Raw genomic sequence first — 18480 nt, 5'->3', positions numbered from 1 at the left:
TTTTATTACGATGAACTAAACAATATATTTTTTCAAATTAAACAAACAATTTTTTCATGGAACGTACTTAACATTTCGTGTTTATGCTTTTTGCTTATGAAACCGTGTCTTCTTCTCTTTGATTCTTCACCGAACAGCTTCCGCTTTCCATTTTCTGTTTTCCTGTTTGGATTTATTCTCGAGTCACACAAATTGCCGTTGCATAGGATTTTTAGAATCAAGAATATGATACCAGATTAAACGACAGTTTCACTCTGAATGAAACTACAAACACGAGTTCAAGTAAAAACCTAACGTGATGAAATTTTTTCGAGTATTCTTCTCGGTTTCAGGTATAAAAAACCTATGCAGATTTTGGTGTCAGACCTGTGTAATTCTTCTCGCTTTGGCTGTGACGAATGAATCGAGAAATCCAACCGGTGCGACGGCTGCACTGCCGCAAAAATCAAATCCAAGATACGCTGCACATGCAATGCATTTGATGATTTACGCGATGTGAAAGAAACTGAAATCGTTAAATTTCAACTAGCGTAAAGCCAAAGTTGATAATAAAGTCGAGAATAAATACAAACGAGGAAACAGAAAATGGAAAGCGGAACCGTCTTCGGAGAAGTATCAAAGATAAGAGGAAAAGTTCTCATAAGCAAACAGAATGAGCACGGAATGTTAAGCACATTTCATGAAGAAACTGTTCGTTTAATCTTATAAGTAATATCGTTTAGTTCGTTATAATTAAATGGAATGGAAATGGAAGTGATTTTTGGCTTCAGCGCACTCGAAAACGCAATATTCACCAAAAACCATCCCGCGCAGCTGAAAAAAAAATTATTTTCTCTGCAGACCCGTGTTATATACGACGGTGAACTTCGCCGAGCTCTGCAGAATCTCGAACAAAGCAATGCGAACCAATGTATACCTATAATGGGTACATGCATACCGAGTCTGGTGTCGGGTTGCATACAGTGCCGAGATGCAAAGGGTCACCTGAACAATTTAATATTGCAATACAGTAGAACCTCCATTATTCGAACCGATTGGGACCGAGACTAGTTCGGATAATCGAAACGTGGGTTTTTTGGGACGAGATCAGAAACAACACCTTTTCGCATAAAAACAGTACATTACATACATGTATATTAAAATTTGACACACATATTCACGTTGAAATATAGGTATATATACATATGTGTGTATTTTAAACCCCTGCAACAAGTCGAATGCCTTTTTTTATATATATATATGTTTTTTTTATAAAATGGTCAATTTTTTGTTGACGAATGCCCGTAACACTCGCAAATAAACATTGTTGCTCACGGCGTTGTCAGCGAGCAACAATGCATATTTCGCGCCAACGTTCGGATAAACAAAGTCATCGTTCGCATGATCGAGGTTCGGATAATCGAGGTTCTACTGTAACGTCTTACTCTTCGCGAATACGAACCCCCTGTTTTCACGCACTCGAAGAGTATCGGCGGCCAGAGAATTGCGGTTCAAAAAAAAAACGGCTCGGACAATTTTCACAATTTCATCACCACTGCACTCGGCCGAAGAACGATGTATATAAATACTGTAGTCTGTATAATGAAAAATACCGTCAAGCCGAACAAAATAATGCCGTTAAATTGCAAAGTATAAAAAATAACAAAATTACATGGTACTTAACCCGAATTCCGTTTAGCGGTTCGACGCTGATCGACCGTCGCTTAGCGGGATTTTCATTACAGATCTAACACTGATCGTTGAAGAAAAAAATTCGACTTTTTCAACATTCGTGAAGGTACTTGGTATATTATCAAACGCGTTTGATTAATCCGTTCAATTCGTTTGCTGCACGAGCCACGACGATTACGACAAACGATCGATCCGACGATTCGCGGCCGTCGCGCGACGAGAAGTCAGATCACGCGTCTCGATCTTGAGCCGCGCGTGGTTCTCGATCGGTAAGTACAAAGGGCGAGAAAAGTTACAGTTATCGATCAAAAATTACCTGGGTATAAGATATCCGGCGAGTCATGGCAGCTGGCACAGCCAGAAAATCCTCGATCCTTTTTTCAGCCGTTGTTAATATTTGGACGGAGAACAGAAGCTAGAGGACAATTCTCGTCCCGCGAAGCACTAAATATTCACTTCAAAAAATCCCTGTTCCCAAAACTTTTCCCTTCGACACGAATTACTGCCAAGGTATAATAATAATAATAATGATAATGATGACGATGATAATAAAATAATAATAATGCGAACCGCTGCACACCAACAACGAGCACAATATTAACCGAGTACGTAAAAACTTTGCCTGTAATACACTGTGCGCAGAATTGTGTAATCGATTATCGCGTGTAATTTTTCCCGATTTATCGCGACGTGTTTTCGAATTTGATTATCGTGTAGGAAAATTTCAGGTGAGCGCCGGAAGTGTTCGCCGCAGCGACGGCGGCGCGCGAATTCGAAAAGCGCGGCTTCCTCGAGAGTGGAAAAAGGTCGGAACGGGACGCAAACAACCGGCGTCAATTCTAACTCGGCGAAGATTGCGAGTCGAGGTCGCGGTAGCCGCAAGCATCGAGAACCGGCGGAACAGCGTGGGGGATTTTACGTGGCGGAGGAGAGGATGCTTCGGGGCGGAGCTTAGTTCTTCGACATCTCGTCCCCACCGAGGAGAAGTCGGAATCGGGAGAGGCGAAGCGACGCGTGCTTGCTTCGACGTCTCGTTCTCTTGGTGAAAGTAATTCTATCAATTTCCGCGAATATTTCTAGGATTTTTTTGGGAAACTTCTGTGCAAAAGCGCAGATTTTGGAAGGATTCATAAGTTTTAAACTTGTGATTTTCGATGTTTGTCGTAGTTTTTCGCAGATCGTAATATTTGAGATTTAACAGATACGGTTCGGACGTAGAACCGAATTTTCCTGGGAAACCTGCTGAAAATAATTCTGGCAATTTCGATGAATATTTATGTGAATTTTTCAGGAAGTTTTTACGCAAAAGCGCAGATTTTGGAAGGATTCATAGTTTTTAAACTCAAGATTTTCGACGTTTGTCGTAGTTTTTCGTAGATTGTAATGAATGAGATTGAATAAACAACGTTCGGATGTAGAACCGAGCTTGCTGAAATTAATTCCATGAATTTCTATGAATATTTCTAAGAATTTTTCAGGAAATTTCTATGCCTAAAGTGAAGGATTTCGGCAGATTCATAGTTTTTGAACATGCATTTGGTAACAATTCGTGCTTTTTCGTAGATTATTAATATTTAAGGTTATGTTTAAGATTATAATCTACGATAAAGCTACGAATTGTTACGAAATCTAATACGAATCAGTAATGATCCGTAAAAGTTGTTGTAGAATTTCATGGAATTATTCTCACTGGGATCCTTGGTTTAATAGAATAACATGAACGTAAGTTTTCTCCTAAAACTCACCTATTAAGATAAGGTGAGTTCAAAAATAAATGTCAGATCCTCTAAATCCGTCTAGATCATGGAAACACTGAATCAGAAAATGAGAAGATCATTATCCGGACTTGGATCCCAGTTTTGCCAGAAGGTTAAGTTTTCTGCAACAAGTTTTCCTTGTGAGAGAAATGCGACATCTGGCGGCGGTTCAAAAATAGTATTTCGTACTTTCTCGTACATGTTCATAATCTTACCGATCTAAAGTGAATTCTAAAATTGTTGATCATCCCAAATATTCGTGAAAATTCGTACAATATTGTACAAAACGTCTAAATTTCCCTAAAAATTCCTCGAAGAAGCTGTGATAACGAATTAATTGGTTTTATTAATTGGTATGGAGCCCCATAAGAAGGATAACAATCACGTCGATGTGTACGAACATCAGAAATTTAATGTACGTATTAGGCAAAAGTTTGAATAATTCGCCGCTGTTGCAAGACTTTCGGAAAGTGTTCAGCTTTTTTAAATTCAGGTGGTCGGGCCATTTTGCAATCGGAAGTGCAGAGGGTAATATGTATGTTTAAACAGGTTAATATACAAACAGTACAAATTTCGTGCCAATCGGTAAGGAACTTTTCCTGCATACATATGTATATTGCATACGTACGAGCATTCGGATTATTATACGAAGGTTACTTCGTCTTAAAAATATTTAAGTCAAGTGCTAAAATTATGTAAGAAATTAACTTGAAAAGATAACCGCTGTTTTCAGCTTCGCAAAAGAATTTTAAGAAATTCGCAGTTCAAAATTGCGCGTCGTATAACTTTAAATTTACTACTTTTCAACTTTGAATTACGCAAGTGTTGAACGAAAGTGGGAAAATGAACGAAATCTGGATCAGTGGATCAATTAGCTCGAGCAAAACGCGGTCACCGATATAATTAGGTAATACAGTAAATTGTTGTATATGTATGGTAGTAATTTATTGCAGAGGTATATACACATATATATAGATAAAAGACAACGCCTGCATTTATGCAGAAATCGTTATATATATTATTTAACACCGAGGGATCCACGTGTCCGTTTTACATACACCGTTAAATTTTGTACACATGGCAGTATTTTAAGTGGGTATATTGTTCGGATACGGAACAGTGAATTCACCGTAAATTTACCGTTTATTCAATTCGCAAACACAATAAATTTACCTGCACAGAATTTTGGTAAATTGAAGTTACTTTTTCTGGCATTTTTCTCATAAATTTTAGTAAAATCAAAAATATTCATCGCAACGATTATCAACATTATCGTCGCACAAGCATTAAATTTTCGCAACAGTTGCAAGAAAATATAGCAACGGTGATCGTAATGAAAAAGAATAGCAACGGATACTAGAAAACTAATTTTCATTTTCAACCTAGAACTATATTTTTCGATTGTGGTAAAAAATGAAAATAGTTAAGGACCGAGCGGTAACCGGAACCGAAAATTTCTCTCAGTGCAAAGTCTTTTGTACGGTAAATACACAATAATTTTTAACCGTGTGCATGTAATACCCTATATTATATACTTATATGATGTAATTAAGCGGCAATCGATACAAGCGTACACGTACAAGCCGCAAGCAGGTTACATATTGTATATTATACATATATATAGTAATATTGCTTACGGATGCAGTTGGCGCATGAAATTCCGGCGAATTGAAGTTGCGCTTATTGTGCAACGAGTGTTTTCATTGGTAAATATACCTACGCGGCGCGGTACCCAGAATTTTGCAGAAAATTATTCAGGTCAAGAACGACTCGCTTTCGGTCTTTTGCATCGCGTACCTACTCCTGCAATCACGTTATTACATGCCCATCGCGCCGATGGAATAAATTGCACAACGAAGCTCCGCGTGTTGTGCCTAAAACGATTCGTAATAACTACGAATGACGCAAACGATAAGCCGACGAAATTGAACCGCGCAAAGTAAATGCAAAAAATCGCGTTTTATTTCGACGGAATTCGTTCTTTTCTCTCAATATCCGCACGCAGGCTTTACAGGAACCATTCCATACGTATAAATCGGGTCTTCCCTGCAACAGGGGTGAAAAAATTTCCGGATGAAACGAGCAGATTCGCAGCGACTCGGATACAACTGATTGTGAAATTAGAGATTCGAGCTACGGGGGTTGTGGGAATTACTATATCGAGAACCGGTTCGGATGGAGAAAGTGGGGAACGGAAACGGACGCCATGATGGGGCGGCGGCAAACTCGCCTCGGTTCCCAGGATTGGACGCACCTCCGATGCCCTCGACGACGGATTCGAAGCGACGCCTGCCTGCCCGCCCCCGCGACGCCCGGCGTCCAACTTTTCCCGATCCAATTCGCTTGGGTTCATCGGATATGGAACGACGCGGTTCGATCGCTGTAAAGATGCTTGATACGCGTAGCTTTATGGTGCTCCTTGCTTACGTCGAGAGAAATTTTTATTTCCGGTTACTTTGAATAATTAAAAAACAATTGTCAAATTTTCGTCACATTTTTACCTCAACCGTAAGATCGAAGTTTTTTACGGAAATAATTAAAGAATAACTTTTTTTTTTTGTTCAGTATATATTTTGTTGCGAGAGTTATAATGTTGGAATGAAATTCACGTCATCGTATCAGGCAAACTAGACGAATTGCACTTTCTCGGGATAAAAAGAAAACTCGGATTTCGAGGGTGTGCAATTCGTCGAGATTGCCTGATACGATGATGTGAATTTTTTTTGAGATAGCATCACTAATTATCACTAAAATACCACAGTTAAAAATTTTTTTTCAACGTTATTGCTCGTACAATAAAATAGATACGGAGAAAAAAAAATGTTTTTTTCATAGTAAACTTCGATCACAAAGCGGACTATCCTAAGAGTTGAGGTAAAAGTCTAAAAAAATTAGTCTTTGAAATGTTTGAAGTTGTTTTTTGTATCATTGTCAACGTATTCGTTTGGGATACATCATAGCGAATTATAGTCTCAAGTTTACATACATATGTATACATGTGTATGTATGTAACGCGTTCTGAAGATACATTATGCTGACAGAAGATAGAGAATTTTTTTTACAGTAAATCCTATGGTGTTCTGATTGTGTTTTACGAGCCAGATCCAAATTCGTCGGAACAGGATTTCGAAAATTTATTTTACGAATTGAAGGTTCTTGTTTGCGAATATTGTACAGTCGCTAAAATACTAACAAAGAAACCTGCCGATCAGGTAGATCCCTAACTTCGATATTTTGCAAAACTTTATTGCAGCACAAATGTTTTGGATCAGTTTAATTTTGACATCTTATTATTGACGCGCATTGCTCTAGGAAAGTCGGTTTGATGAGTTCTGACTTGGAAGTAGGAAGAAAAATGGACAGTACTGAAGTCATTAATACTCTGCGATTCCAAAAATTACGAATCACTGCACCGAGATCTATAAATTCCTCTAAATTATCCGATTACTTGATCATTCGTCAGCCGTGTAAACAATCGTTTGTTCTCTTTCTAAAATTTTTATTCGACAAACAATTTAATATATATTTTATAATGACCGTTTCCTATAACGAGATTATTGATACACTTTCTAAACTCGTATTTTAGGATAATGACGAGTGTGAGTCAGTTCGAAAGGCGATGGTTTGGCAGCGCAGGGTTGAAAATGTTGACTGCAGAACAACGATCAGCTGAGGATCTGATTGCCTCTCCAGGCTTGACGTAAAAAAAAATAAAAATAACAAGAGTGCAGATCGGCAAGCGTCAAGAGAAGGTAGAGAAGGAACCTGTACAATCGATATCTTATACCAAATATTCTTGGAAATGTTTTCAAAATATGTTATCCGGCACCTTGTCGCGGAACTCGAGGTTGTTGATTCGGTTTCGCGGATTGTAAGTAGCCGGACGATCAAACTACGAAACGAACTTACAGATGGTTGACATAAGACACCGACATCCCACACCGTGTTTACTATACCTACTAGAGTCAGATTCCTCCTGACAACGTACGTCATTGTAGTAAACTCTCATGGATTCTCAACCCTGGCATAACTGAAATATATTGCAGATTTATTTGAAATAACCTTGAATGATTTTGGAGAAATTTTTTCCCAACTTTTGCAAAGGCTTGTTTAAACTTCACGGAAGTACTTTCACCAGGGTTCCTGGTACAGTTGGTAACATGAACATTGTTAACGCGAACGTAAGTTTTTTCCTAAGGCTCGGCTGTTAAGATAAGGTGAGTTCACAAGTAAATGTCAGATTCCCCAAATCCGTTTAGATCATAGGTTCTCACGATCGGCAAATGAGAAGATTATTCTCCGGACACGGAACCGAGTTTTGCCAGGAAGTTAAATTGTCTGCAATAACTTTTCCTTGTAAGAAAGATGCGACATCTAGCGGTGGTTCAAAAATAATATTTCGGACTTTCTCGTACATGTTCGTAATCTTACCGATCTAAATTGAATACTAAAATTGTCGATCGTCGAAATTATACGTGAAAATTGATACTCCTTTATGAGAATACCTGAAGTTTACGAAAAGTTGTACTTTTCAACATTTCGAATTCCAAACTTAGATATTCGCAGATCGTCCTACTTTCGTCCGCTTAATAGAACGAAACTATTCCGTTCGACTATGGTGGTAGTTTTTCGAAGACTTTCTATTTTATTTTCTCTAAATGTATGCGGAACTATTTGAAATTTTTTTTTTATGTACAGTACAAATTAGTTACCAACCTTCAGATGATGAATCTCTAATCTCATTTGAGGGGGGCATCAAATAACTATCGTATGACTACGATTTTTTGATACAACATAATTTGTCATTTATAGTTTATAGTAAACGTAATTGGCATATACATGTATATACGTACATTAGGGTGGTCCTCATTTAAAATGTTGACGAATTTATTCCGGATCACCACACCAAATCAATTATAAATAATTCAAAAACAATTCACAATTTTTTTCAGATTTTTATATCAACTGTAACCCGTGCCTGTAAGAGGAAGGATTTCCGAAATTTAAAATACACGTGTTTCGGACACGTTCTTAGTATATATTTTACTGTAAGAGTAATAATGTTAGAAAAAATCCATGAATGTGAGGTTCTAATGAGCATTAGTGCTACTATCTGAGAAAAAATTCACATCATCGTACCAGGTAATATAGAAAATTGTATTTTTTATAAATAAAAAGAAAAAGTCAAACTTCTAGGGTGTGCAATTCGTCGAGATTGGTTGGTACGATGATGTGAATTTTTTCTCAGATAGTAGCACTAATACTCACTAAATCTTCGCAATTACAGATTGATTCGAACATCGTCACTCTTACGATAAATTACATGCTGAGAATGTATCTGAAACAGGTGTATTTTAAATGGCGATATCCCTCCATTTACAGGCACGGGTTAGAATTGATATAAAAATCTGAAAGAATTAGGAAAATGGTTTTTCAATCTACTTATAGTTGATTTGGGGGGTGGTCTGAAAAAAAATCATCAACACCCTAAGTAAGGACACCCCAACGTACATGTAGTAGGGAAATTTCGATTCGTCATTTGATACGTAAATATTATGCGCAGTGGTAGAATATGGCGATAGGCAGCAAGTCAGCGGCCAAGCCGGATATTTTTCAACACGGTCGGATAACTTGAGAGCTCGCAGATTGTTGACAAAAAAGCTGCAGTTACCCTCGGCAATGTTGGCAAGAACGAGGGGCATTGTTAGTCTCGCACAATGAGCGTGTTTTCCAACATGGCCACTCGATTGTTCGATTGTTTCTCTCCACCTTATATTTAACTTTATTGTTTATACGCTTCTGCACTCTCGGTTCATGCACGCACCAAGCCATTGTGTTTTACCCATACGGCAGCTTCAATCCGAACCTCTCATCTTTCTTGCCCATTTCTTATCCGTTCTGCAACCCTTTTCCTGAGATCATTATTTTCATTTTTTATTATAGCGTGTAATACGGAATTGAAAAGAATTCAGCAAGTGATCCACGCTACCTTTTACTTGATTGTTTTACGGTGAATTTTGCGAGATTGATGGATTTGATCGGCCTTTCACACCTTCTCACTCATGTTATTCAGAAAAATTACATTTCCCAGCGTTATTTATTCCTCCAGACTGAACCACTTATACCACTAACCTATAATAAGCATGAAACGGAACACGATAAATAAACGCTGACAAAAAATTCGCCAGTGTTTAATACGCTGTTTAAAAACTGCCCTAAAGTGTTATTATTGCAATGCATTAGCTTGGCATGTAGTTCAAACAGACAACCGCAAGTTTCATAACATACTATATGTATCCCAACTTGATAAATCATTTAGCGTACGTGTACAAATATATTTTGACCCGTACGCTTTGTTCCATCCATCCTTCCGCAATTTTTTTAAATGCTTGCTTGATTTTGTTTCGACTCACAGTTTTACGCGCATTATTTCCACGCTTACGCCGGTATATTGATTGGAATGAAATCATTAAATTATAATTCTTGGTTACCGGTTAAAAGGTCAACGAAACCGCGTGATACTAATTCCTTTCGAAATTTCATGTTTAAATTGTTCGTCTTCTGGTGTAATGGATTTGATACCCTATGGGATACACTTTTTTGTAAATCCAAGACCAAGAGCTACCGCATGGGTTTGAAAGTCGGCGTGTAAGGCAATATCGTTCGATGGTCGGTCATTCGAGGAGAACCAAGAGCAAGAGCATTGTTAGCTGCTCGAATGCTCGATGTGGGTGTGGGTTTCATAAACGTGGCGACCTAAACAGCGGCGCCTTAATTTACGAGCGTTTTTAGCTAAGGCGGTCGTGCCGTATTAAGTTTTCGGTTTTAACTGCGGCATGTTCCGACTCGGGAGTCTAACGGAGACGGGATTAAGAAGAGTATAAAACGCGTATGTTGTACAAGAAAAATATAATGTATAATCCGCGTACGTTATAATGCATTATATAAAAAACGCTGTAAGAGTTAAAAAATTATACCCTGGACTAGGGAACACTGACTTGAAATATTGTGGTAGTTTGTCATGGTTCACAGCGTTCAACCGTACGAAGACTTCTATAAAATATTTCACATTTCAGTAGATAGTAGAATGTTTTCCGAAATCATGTGACGGTTCGATGGCTGTACAATTTGGAAAGACCTGCGTGTAAACCCTTTTGCTGCAGCGAATTTATAATCCTCTGGTATAATCGCGCCTAATATAAGTACTATGGGAACAAACAAAGAACCATAAAATAGCGATAAAAAAAAATTACGTAGGGCAAAGAACAAAGAAGAGGATGAAGATGGCGTGAGAGAAAATATACATAGAGAAGGAGGATAAAGGGAGAACTCAGGACTCGGAAACGTAACGAGAGCAGCAGGACTATCACATTTTTAAATCAAAACAACTTTTTGCCGCGTTCGCGATGTCTGATCACACGCTTACTTTTTACTCTCGAGCTGAACTTTGTTCCCAGCTTTTGAGTGGAAAAGTTTTCTTTCTTGTCTTATTTTTGCAGGATATAATAGAGGTCAGTTTCTAAAATAAATATTATACCTAGAGTCGTCTCTGACATGGAGAGTCCGGCAAACAAAAAATCTCAGTGACGTCTAAAAATACTTATCGAATACACTTTGTAAGGAGCATCTTTGTAGATATTGATTCCAATATAATAAACAATAGATTTCGAGTACCGCCATTGCAATTTTTTTAAAACATCGTGAATTTAGCGGCAAAATGAGCTAAACGAGAAACTAACTTTCTTAATTTCCAAGATTTGGATTATAAATGAAGATGTTAGCCAAGATTGTTTAGTAGCGTAACGTCCTCTGTGATTTCTGCGCGGGTCAGTTGGTAAAGGAAAAATCATCACTGTCGATCATGCCGGTACTCCAGAGTGCATTCTAACCGGCTCCCCTCTCTCAAGAGAGTCTTCCGACTCTGTGGGACTATAGTTACTGAATGAATACCGTTCGTCAGTTACTGACCACAGTAGCTTTCGCTGCAAGATTTCCGAATAATCGAAAATGGCCATGCTGTGTAAAATTTTGTGAATCGTTGTTAATCAGATGCATTTATTCAAGAATGGTTTCAGGAATCTGTAAGCGTCTACTTTGTCGGCATTGCAGTTATTCAGTAGCGCCACCTGTGCAGGAATTGTGAAACTCGGTATACCCGGCAGGCCCGGTCTCCGAATATTTCCGATTTCGTAACCTACGATACTCAGCAGAAGACTTGGAGATAGATAATACTTCTAGTGCCGTAAGAAATACTTGGGCTAATTGTAATTTTGAAAAGTTCAAAATGGATGACGACGGCGATCAAGATAATGTGATCGAAGAAGATTTTTACACTTTTCTGAACGTACCAAGAAATGTAAGAATTGATCATTTTACGTCTCCCAAGTCCTCGCTGGAGGCGAATCAATCTCTGCTCAAACCCCCACGTGATTTTCAGATTTATTGCATCAACCCGGGTAGTTTTACATATTTTCACTGGAATTTAAATTCCGAATTGAAATTAAAGCAGTCCCGATATCTTTTGGTGCTAATATACAATTAGGAATTTTTTTTTGAAATTTTAAACGTTTGACCGTTTATTCACGAAAACAACTCAGGCATTCCAAGCACCTGCAAGAAAAAGCCATAAGAATATTTAAAATGCAATGTTTCAACGCTTGAGATTTTCTGTATGGGATAAAGTTTGCATTCATTTTACAGAATTTAGTATATAACAAGAATAACCACTCAAATTTTATTTCGTTGATGACCAGATCTTGAGACATGATTTTCATTGATCGTAAAAAAGGAATGCCTTGTTTAATTTTCTCGGATTTAATATGTCATGTTCTCAGGCAACTGCCGAGGAAATCAATAATGCGTATCGCAGACAAAGCAGACTTTATCATCCCGACAAGCACGTCGATCCAGTCCTGAAAAGAGAAGCCGAAACTCTCTTTACTCGTACGAAAAAAGCGTACGAAGGTCAGTGCTGAATATTATGATATTCTTAAATTACAAACAATTTAAAGAGAAGCAGTGGATAAAATTCCGGTGATGTATAGTTAAAATAAAATTGATATTAAAAAACATTCTACATTTTTAAAATAGTGCTCAGCGATGCGCATCAAAGAGCAATTTACGATTCCCTTGGTACGCGTGGTCTGGAAACTGAAGGTTGGGAAATAGTCCAAAGAGCTAAAACGCCCCAAGAAATAAGAGAAGAGTATGAACGTTTGGCGCGAGAAAGGGAGGAAAGGAGGCTTCAACAACGGACAAACCCAAAAGGAAATGTCACAGTCAACATCAATGCTACGGATATATTTAACAGATATGACGACGAATACGACGACATGTTTGTACTTACTTGAACATATTCACATTACTTATTAATTATCATTCATTTCACTTAACATCCTTCCATTTTCAACAGCAGTGACCGAATATTTCCAACAATCGAGGTCAGTGGGATGTCGTTCAGCCAGTCTATCGAGGCTCCTCTCACCCTTAGAGATACGGTGACTATGTCGGGCCAGCTGGGTACACAGAATGGGACAGGAACAGGGTCTGTGAATGTTTCGGCAAGACGATTAATATCATCAAAGGGTTGGCTTGAGTTGGATGTTGGTGCGGGTAATGGGCCGATGTTATCTCTCAAGGGGTTCAGAACGTTAACAAAAAGGCTGTTCTGCAATGGCGCCACTATTCTCCAGTTCACGGCTCATGGGATAAGGCCCGGTCTTGTAGGAAGTGAGTCGATCAACTAGCGATACCCCAGTTATTTCACCCGTGTTATTTTCGATAATTCCGCGTAGGAATGAGGGTTTATTGTATGAGAATTGTTGTTTACTCACAGCCTTAGCAATGCAATTGGATAAGCATGCCGTTGGATATCTCACGTACAGAGCTGGAATACAAAGCGCGATGAGCACAATGATTGTGAGAGACACGTCTATGTCTCATACATCATTTACAATGCAGTTTGGGATGGTTCACTCTTACATCAGTCTCAGTTATACTTATAAAATGGAAGAAAGACAGCTGAAACTACGTGGATGTGTTAAGTAAATGTCCATTCCTATTGTTCATTCATACGCTACATTCATTACATGTTATACTTTTTTTGATAATGTCCAATGATGCAATGAACTGATCCATACAAAATTGATAATTTTACAGAGCTGGTACCTTTGGGGCTTTTCTCGAGTACGGTGCTGAAAAAAAAGTGTCCCAGCACAGCTCTCTGTCAGCCTCTGTCTCAGTTGGCGTACCTACTGGAGTGATATTGAAAATAAAGCTGAGTCGAGCGTCACAAACATATTCATTTCCCATACATTTGTGCGAGGAAGTTGTACCTGCTCCAGTTTTTTACGCAACTGTCGTCCCGTTGATAACTTGGACTGTGATTAAAAAGCTAATTATAGATCCTGTTGTCCGAGAGCAAAAAGAACGAGACAAAGAGAAGCAGAAGGAATTGAACAAGACTAGGATGCTCGAAAAGCAACGCGAAGCCAAATCAGCTATAGATCTCATGAAGGCAACTTTTAGCAGAATTAGATCAGAGGAGGAAGCCAAACGGGGGCTTGTCATTACTAAAGCACTTTACGGAAGATTTGTCTACCCACAAGAACGCGCTCCAAGGGATGACGACAATGGGCCCAGAGACGAAGTCATAGATGTTACTATTCCTCTTCAATGTTTAGTCAAAGACTCTAAACTTGTACTACACAACGCGTCCAAGGTAACATTTCGGTTTACTCTCGTTTGCCTGACAAACTTCGATAAGAAAAGAACAAACTATGACGATAATTAAGCCTGAAATTGAAATACAAGGCCCATAATCGTGTTAACAAAAAATGTCACTGCTACAGAGTCAGCTACCAGGATTCTACGATCCTTGTGTTGGAGAGGACAAACAGCTCTTGTTGCAATACTTATTCCACGCTCAAACACATGAGTGTATTATAAAAGATGCTGAGCCTCTCAGAATACCCAAACAATGTGAGTTAAAATAAGTTATGTTAACATGAAAGTATTTTCTCTTCTTTGTCCTACGTAGACAACTATTGTCACTGAAAAAAATAACAAATTTTTTTTCTACAGCGCACAGAGTGAACACCACATGACGCAAAAGACTCCAACACAGAGTCAAAAAAAGTGACTGTAAAGCTGGGTGGTAATGCACGTTAGTTTCTTGACATTTTGTTGATACTGACAGTTCAATTTGCGAGAAACAGAGTAGCGTCATTGAATATTTAGTAACGATTCATTAGTAACGCCTTGTATTATAATTCAACGTTCCTTTATTCAATTCGAAGATCTAATCTTATATTTGACGTTTACAAGCGTGGAAGATTAATTTTTTCTAACTTCGCTAGAGACAACTAACTTTGTTCACTGGCATATGAGGCGATGAAATAATATAAATTGTACTTCCATGAATGAATTGATCTTTCATCAAATTTTTATGCATATTTTACATAGTCATCACTTGTTCCCGAGTAAATGAATAGGAAAATATTTTTAGAAACTGTTAGCTTTAAATTCACACCAATGTGTGACAATTGCAGTGCTGTATAGTTGATCAACGACGCACGCGATTATCGAACACAAACTTCAGTTCACATTGCAGGACATTGGTGTGTAAATTCTATAAATAGTTCTTTAGAGCAAGTTATAACGCATACATTGTTAGACTGCCACCAGGCAGAATGTTATGAAAGGAACACTTGTTACTATACAAAAACGACTGTTTCTTGAAATGAAAATACATAATTGTTAAAACATCAATCGATGCTGCATTGATGCCACATTGGCGGTGAGTGCATCATATATTTATAGACAAATTAATATTTTACCGTCACATTTCATTGGTAATTGTAATAGCTGATTAAGAAGTCAAGCAGAGGTCGGTGCTTGTTCCAAGTACTAGAATATTCTCAAAGACGAACTCCGAGACTAACATTTTTTTCTGGTAAAGTATCAGGAAAAAAAGATTACCTTCGATAATCTTTACATGAGGCTAGTTATGCTAAACGAGTACGTTTCTCCAAAATCAATTATCTATGTTCATTCTGTTAGGATCATCAGTTATTGAAAAGGCCTGATTTGCATCTAAAATTTTATGAATCATGTGCAGCTCGTCATCCTTGCTTTTCATCTTTGAAACCGGTGTCCATGACTGATCATGCTCCAATCTGTAAGATCCTTTGTAGGAATGTGGCGGACCGTCTCCACCCCATTCCTGGGAAAAAAAATTAGTTTAATTTAGACTACCAAATTAAATGAAATACAAACGATTAATAGAATCACAGTTCTTATAGAAATGCCATCAATCTTTGAAGTGAGGAAGTTTGTCCTACCTCTGGACTTAGCATAGAGAAATATGTCTGTTCAGATTCTCTCATATAAACGTGGTAAATGTGTCCTGGTTGCTTTCGAAAATTACAAGCTGCGTGATGCAAGTACGTATGCTGTTTCGCCTCCAATAAAACATTCTCGGCTTGCTTTTGAAGAAACTTCATTTGCTCAGCGATTATTTGTAACTTGTTGCAGGCGTTAGCCTTGACAAAATTGTCCGCCTGTTAATGACGTACATAAATTATTACACAGAATCTTGATCGTATTCTAATTAGCGCCTTTTTTTGAATAATGTATCTTTAACATCGATGTGAAATGTAGTAAATATTCACTATTGTAATGCTGGACATATTTTGCTTTGCAAAATGATTCAACAACAAATTATGATGATATGACACGCATAGATTAAATTACCTTTTGTATCTCCAGAGCGAGCATCACTAAATCATTCGGTGCTTTTTTTGCAATAGCCGATGGATTAACCAATGTAACTCCTTGAGGCGTAACATTTCGTTCCACAAGACGAACTGCACAGTAAAGAATGACGCAGCTATAGAAAATATGATTCCCATGACTTGAAAAAACATATTTTTATATTATATATTACTGATGGAATTGATGTCATGTAAATATTTGCATACCTTTGGACGATGGAATGTTACTATAATTTTCTAGCTCCATCGCGGCGTGAACACGTTTCATGCGTTCAGCGGAATATAAAAATAGAAAAGATCATATAGAGTGATAATAACTATTGTGATTATTGTTCACGAAATAATTAAAAGCAAAAGTGGCGCGATAAATACGCAAAATTAACATGTGAAAAAAAAAACAATTTCCGGCCGCAAGTTCTCAGCGACTGATTTTTACCGCATGTGCTGAAAATCTTAACCTCAAATGAAAATATCTGTACTGAACGCACTCGCGTATTTCATAAAATGTCGGGGGCTTCCAACCACTGATTCCAACTAAGATGTGACAAATCTTATCTAAGGATTCGTCGAACAACTCTTATTTTCATATATTTACTACGGATAAGTAATTATTTTGTGCTTGAGTCATCGGTAACGTCTTCATTCCCCCGATCGGTAATGTCAAGGTCGTCTGTTAAAGTGCTAAGTGCAGAAGTGCTTCCAGAGATTCGAGATGCGTTGATCCGCCGCCAACTTCACTCACTACCCACGAGCGACACCAGTGTCGCCAATTTAGTGATTTTGTCGTTAGTCTGGAGCGTCTGGAGTTTTCGAAGGTTTCTCTCTGCTTATTGTACTGCAAGAGAGAGGGATCGCAATATTTATTTACATCTAAATTAACCTTTTTCATCTATCCACGATAATCTTACCCTCTAGAAATAATTTCATGCTACTAAAGCCACAACTTGTAACCGTTTTTACGAGAAATCGAAACATCGTTCGTTACTAGAGAAATTGCAGCGGCTCAGATTTAACGAAATCTGAATTACGGAAATGGCAGAAGGTTACGGACGAGACACACCTCCGATATATTCGGGAACTAACGAAGAACCTCGATCAGCTGGGCAACCTTTATCCGATTTTCTACTGCAACTTGAAGATTATACTCCGACTGTACGTAAGTCGCTGTATGATATTGGAAGAAGTTATATCTTTGTAAAACGAGCAGTTTATTTCAGGTTCCAGATGCGATCAGCGCTCACTATCTCCATACAGCTGGTTTCAACACGACTGATCCAAGAATGTAAGAGTAAAACGAGAATTATTCGTTAGATATTTTATTATTTATTGGTTTGTAATTGCTCATGGAACAATTCTATTCTCTTTGTTTTAGTGTCAGGTTAGTTTCCTTAGCGGCTCAAAAGTTCATCTCTGAAATAGCTAACGATGCGTTACAGCACTGTAAGACGAGAGGAGCAAATCAAAATACTAAGACGAAAGGAAAAGATCGCCGCTACACGTTAACAATGGAAGACCTGACACCAGCTGTTGCTGAATATGGCATAGTGGTCAAGAAGCCGCACTACTTTGTCTGATTTATAATAATGAGTCCCTTTATCAGAGAGAAACTTAATTCTACACTGTATCTGAATGACTTCTCAAAGGTGTGGATTTCTAAAAAAATTCTTTCATGCAGTTTGCTTAAGCTCAAATGATTCACTCTTAAATAGCCGGTTGCACAGATCTGGAAAGAAGAACGTTTTGTTGTTACTATTCTTTGTAACGACTTAAAATCCCTTTGAATAAACTGTCTTAAAATATAAGAGTCTCTTTCTTACCCTTTAGACACAATTGCAAAGAGAAATTAATTACCATTCAGATTTATAGTACTACAAATCGATACGATGAAAATAATAGCTGTTTTCGATTTCAAAACATATTCCGTAAATCTGTCAGTATCAGTTGAAACTTTCTTAAATTTTTCCTAATTTTTACAGCCAGCTTTAACCATATATGGCTTTAATCAGGAGTCGGTTAAGTCAAAGAGGCGGAACGGTAAAATAACTTGGTCGGTTGAGATGAATGTCTGTGTTGGAAAGTAATATATCAGACTGATATTTTCGTCACAGTTGTAACGTACATTAGGACATAAGTAAGTGGAAGGATTAAAATTGATGATATAATCTGTCAAAAAAAAATTGATACACAAACCGGAGTTGGGTTGAAATGAGTTCCTATGTCTGGGTTCATTTTACTTGCCACATTTCGAAAACAAAAGAGTTGAAGAACTCGATAACGAC

At 37.9% G+C, this 18480-nt stretch overlaps 4 protein-coding genes across 9 annotated transcripts in view; 2 read left to right on the top strand and 2 right to left on the bottom strand.

Annotated features, from left to right (window-relative positions):
• The window catches only part of LOC124181155 (forkhead box protein D1-like), a 31764-nt gene extending 29236 nt beyond the window's left edge, over positions 1–2528 (bottom strand). For all 3 annotated transcript variants that reach the window (XM_046567436.1, XM_046567437.1, XM_046567438.1), the window contains exon 1: positions 1988–2528. The gene's annotated coding sequence lies outside the window, so the exon portion shown is untranslated. The remainder of the gene's footprint in view (positions 1–1987) is intronic.
• Positions 2529–11592: 9064 nt separating this feature from the next.
• LOC124181154 (dnaJ homolog subfamily C member 11) lies at positions 11593–15386 on the top strand. 2 transcript variants are annotated; one of them, XM_046567435.1, is made up of 8 exons: positions 11593–11784; positions 12263–12392; positions 12519–12762; positions 12844–13157; positions 13264–13471; positions 13587–14148; positions 14279–14408; positions 14511–15386. In XM_046567435.1, the coding sequence occupies exons 1-8, from the start codon at positions 11713–11715 to the stop codon at positions 14531–14533; spliced, it is 1683 nt and encodes a 560-aa protein (XP_046423391.1). In that variant the 5' UTR covers positions 11593–11712; the 3' UTR covers positions 14534–15386. The 2 variants fall into 2 exon arrangements, with proteins under 2 accessions (XP_046423391.1, XP_046423389.1); XM_046567433.1 differs by having other exon boundaries at positions 11594–11784; positions 12841–13157.
• On the bottom strand, positions 14782–16841 carry LOC124181157 (uncharacterized protein C1orf50 homolog). 2 transcript variants are annotated; one of them, XM_046567446.1, is made up of 4 exons: positions 16690–16841; positions 16182–16294; positions 15770–15988; positions 14782–15651 (listed from the first exon to the last, which is right to left on the bottom strand). In XM_046567446.1, the coding sequence occupies exons 1-4, from the start codon at positions 16700–16702 to the stop codon at positions 15463–15465; spliced, it is 534 nt and encodes a 177-aa protein (XP_046423402.1). In that variant the 5' UTR covers positions 16703–16841; the 3' UTR covers positions 14782–15462. The 2 variants fall into 2 exon arrangements, with proteins under 2 accessions (XP_046423402.1, XP_046423401.1); XM_046567445.1 differs by having other exon boundaries at positions 16409–16765.
• Positions 16842–16995: 154 nt separating this feature from the next.
• LOC124181158 (transcription initiation factor TFIID subunit 10-like) lies at positions 16996–18000 on the top strand. Of its 2 annotated transcripts, XM_046567448.1 has the most exons (4): positions 16996–17353; positions 17419–17483; positions 17574–17579; positions 17638–17773. In XM_046567448.1, the coding sequence occupies exons 1-4, from the start codon at positions 17234–17236 to the stop codon at positions 17702–17704; spliced, it is 258 nt and encodes an 85-aa protein (XP_046423404.1). In that variant the 5' UTR covers positions 16996–17233; the 3' UTR covers positions 17705–17773. The 2 variants fall into 2 exon arrangements, with proteins under 2 accessions (XP_046423404.1, XP_046423403.1); XM_046567447.1 differs by having other exon boundaries at positions 17009–17353; positions 17574–18000.
• The last annotated feature ends 480 nt before the right edge of the window (positions 18001–18480 follow it).

This window comes from Neodiprion fabricii, chromosome 4 (genome assembly GCF_021155785.1).
Source record: "Neodiprion fabricii isolate iyNeoFabr1 chromosome 4, iyNeoFabr1.1, whole genome shotgun sequence".
Taxonomy (NCBI): Eukaryota; Metazoa; Arthropoda; class Insecta; order Hymenoptera; family Diprionidae; genus Neodiprion; species Neodiprion fabricii.
This window is presented reverse-complemented; position numbering and strand designations above follow the sequence as displayed.

Coding starts and splice junctions, on each gene's coding strand:
- LOC124181154 (XM_046567433.1), top strand. CDS start 11,713: ATGGATGACGACGGCGATCAAGATAATGTGATCGAAGAAGATTTTTAC. Junction 11,785..12,262: donor TTCTGAACGTACCAAGAAAT/GTAAGAATTGAT, acceptor TCATGTTCTCAG/GCAACTGCCGAGGAAATCAA. Junction 12,393..12,518: donor TACGAAAAAAGCGTACGAAG/GTCAGTGCTGAA, acceptor TTTTTAAAATAG/TGCTCAGCGATGCGCATCAA.
- LOC124181157 (XM_046567445.1), bottom strand. CDS start 16,469: ATGAAACGTGTTCACGCCGCGATGGAGCTAGAAAATTATAGTAACATT. Junction 16,295..16,408: donor TAACATTCCATCGTCCAAAG/GTATGCAAATAT, acceptor TTTACTGTGCAG/TTCGTCTTGTGGAACGAAAT. Junction 15,652..15,769: donor TCTCTATGCTAAGTCCAGAG/GTAGGACAAACT, acceptor TTTTTTTCCCAG/GAATGGGGTGGAGACGGTCC.
- LOC124181158 (XM_046567447.1), top strand. CDS start 17,234: ATGGCAGAAGGTTACGGACGAGACACACCTCCGATATATTCGGGAACT. Junction 17,354..17,418: donor TTGAAGATTATACTCCGACT/GTACGTAAGTCG, acceptor AGTTTATTTCAG/GTTCCAGATGCGATCAGCGC. Junction 17,484..17,573: donor AACACGACTGATCCAAGAAT/GTAAGAGTAAAA, acceptor TCTTTGTTTTAG/TGTCAGGTTAGTTTCCTTAG.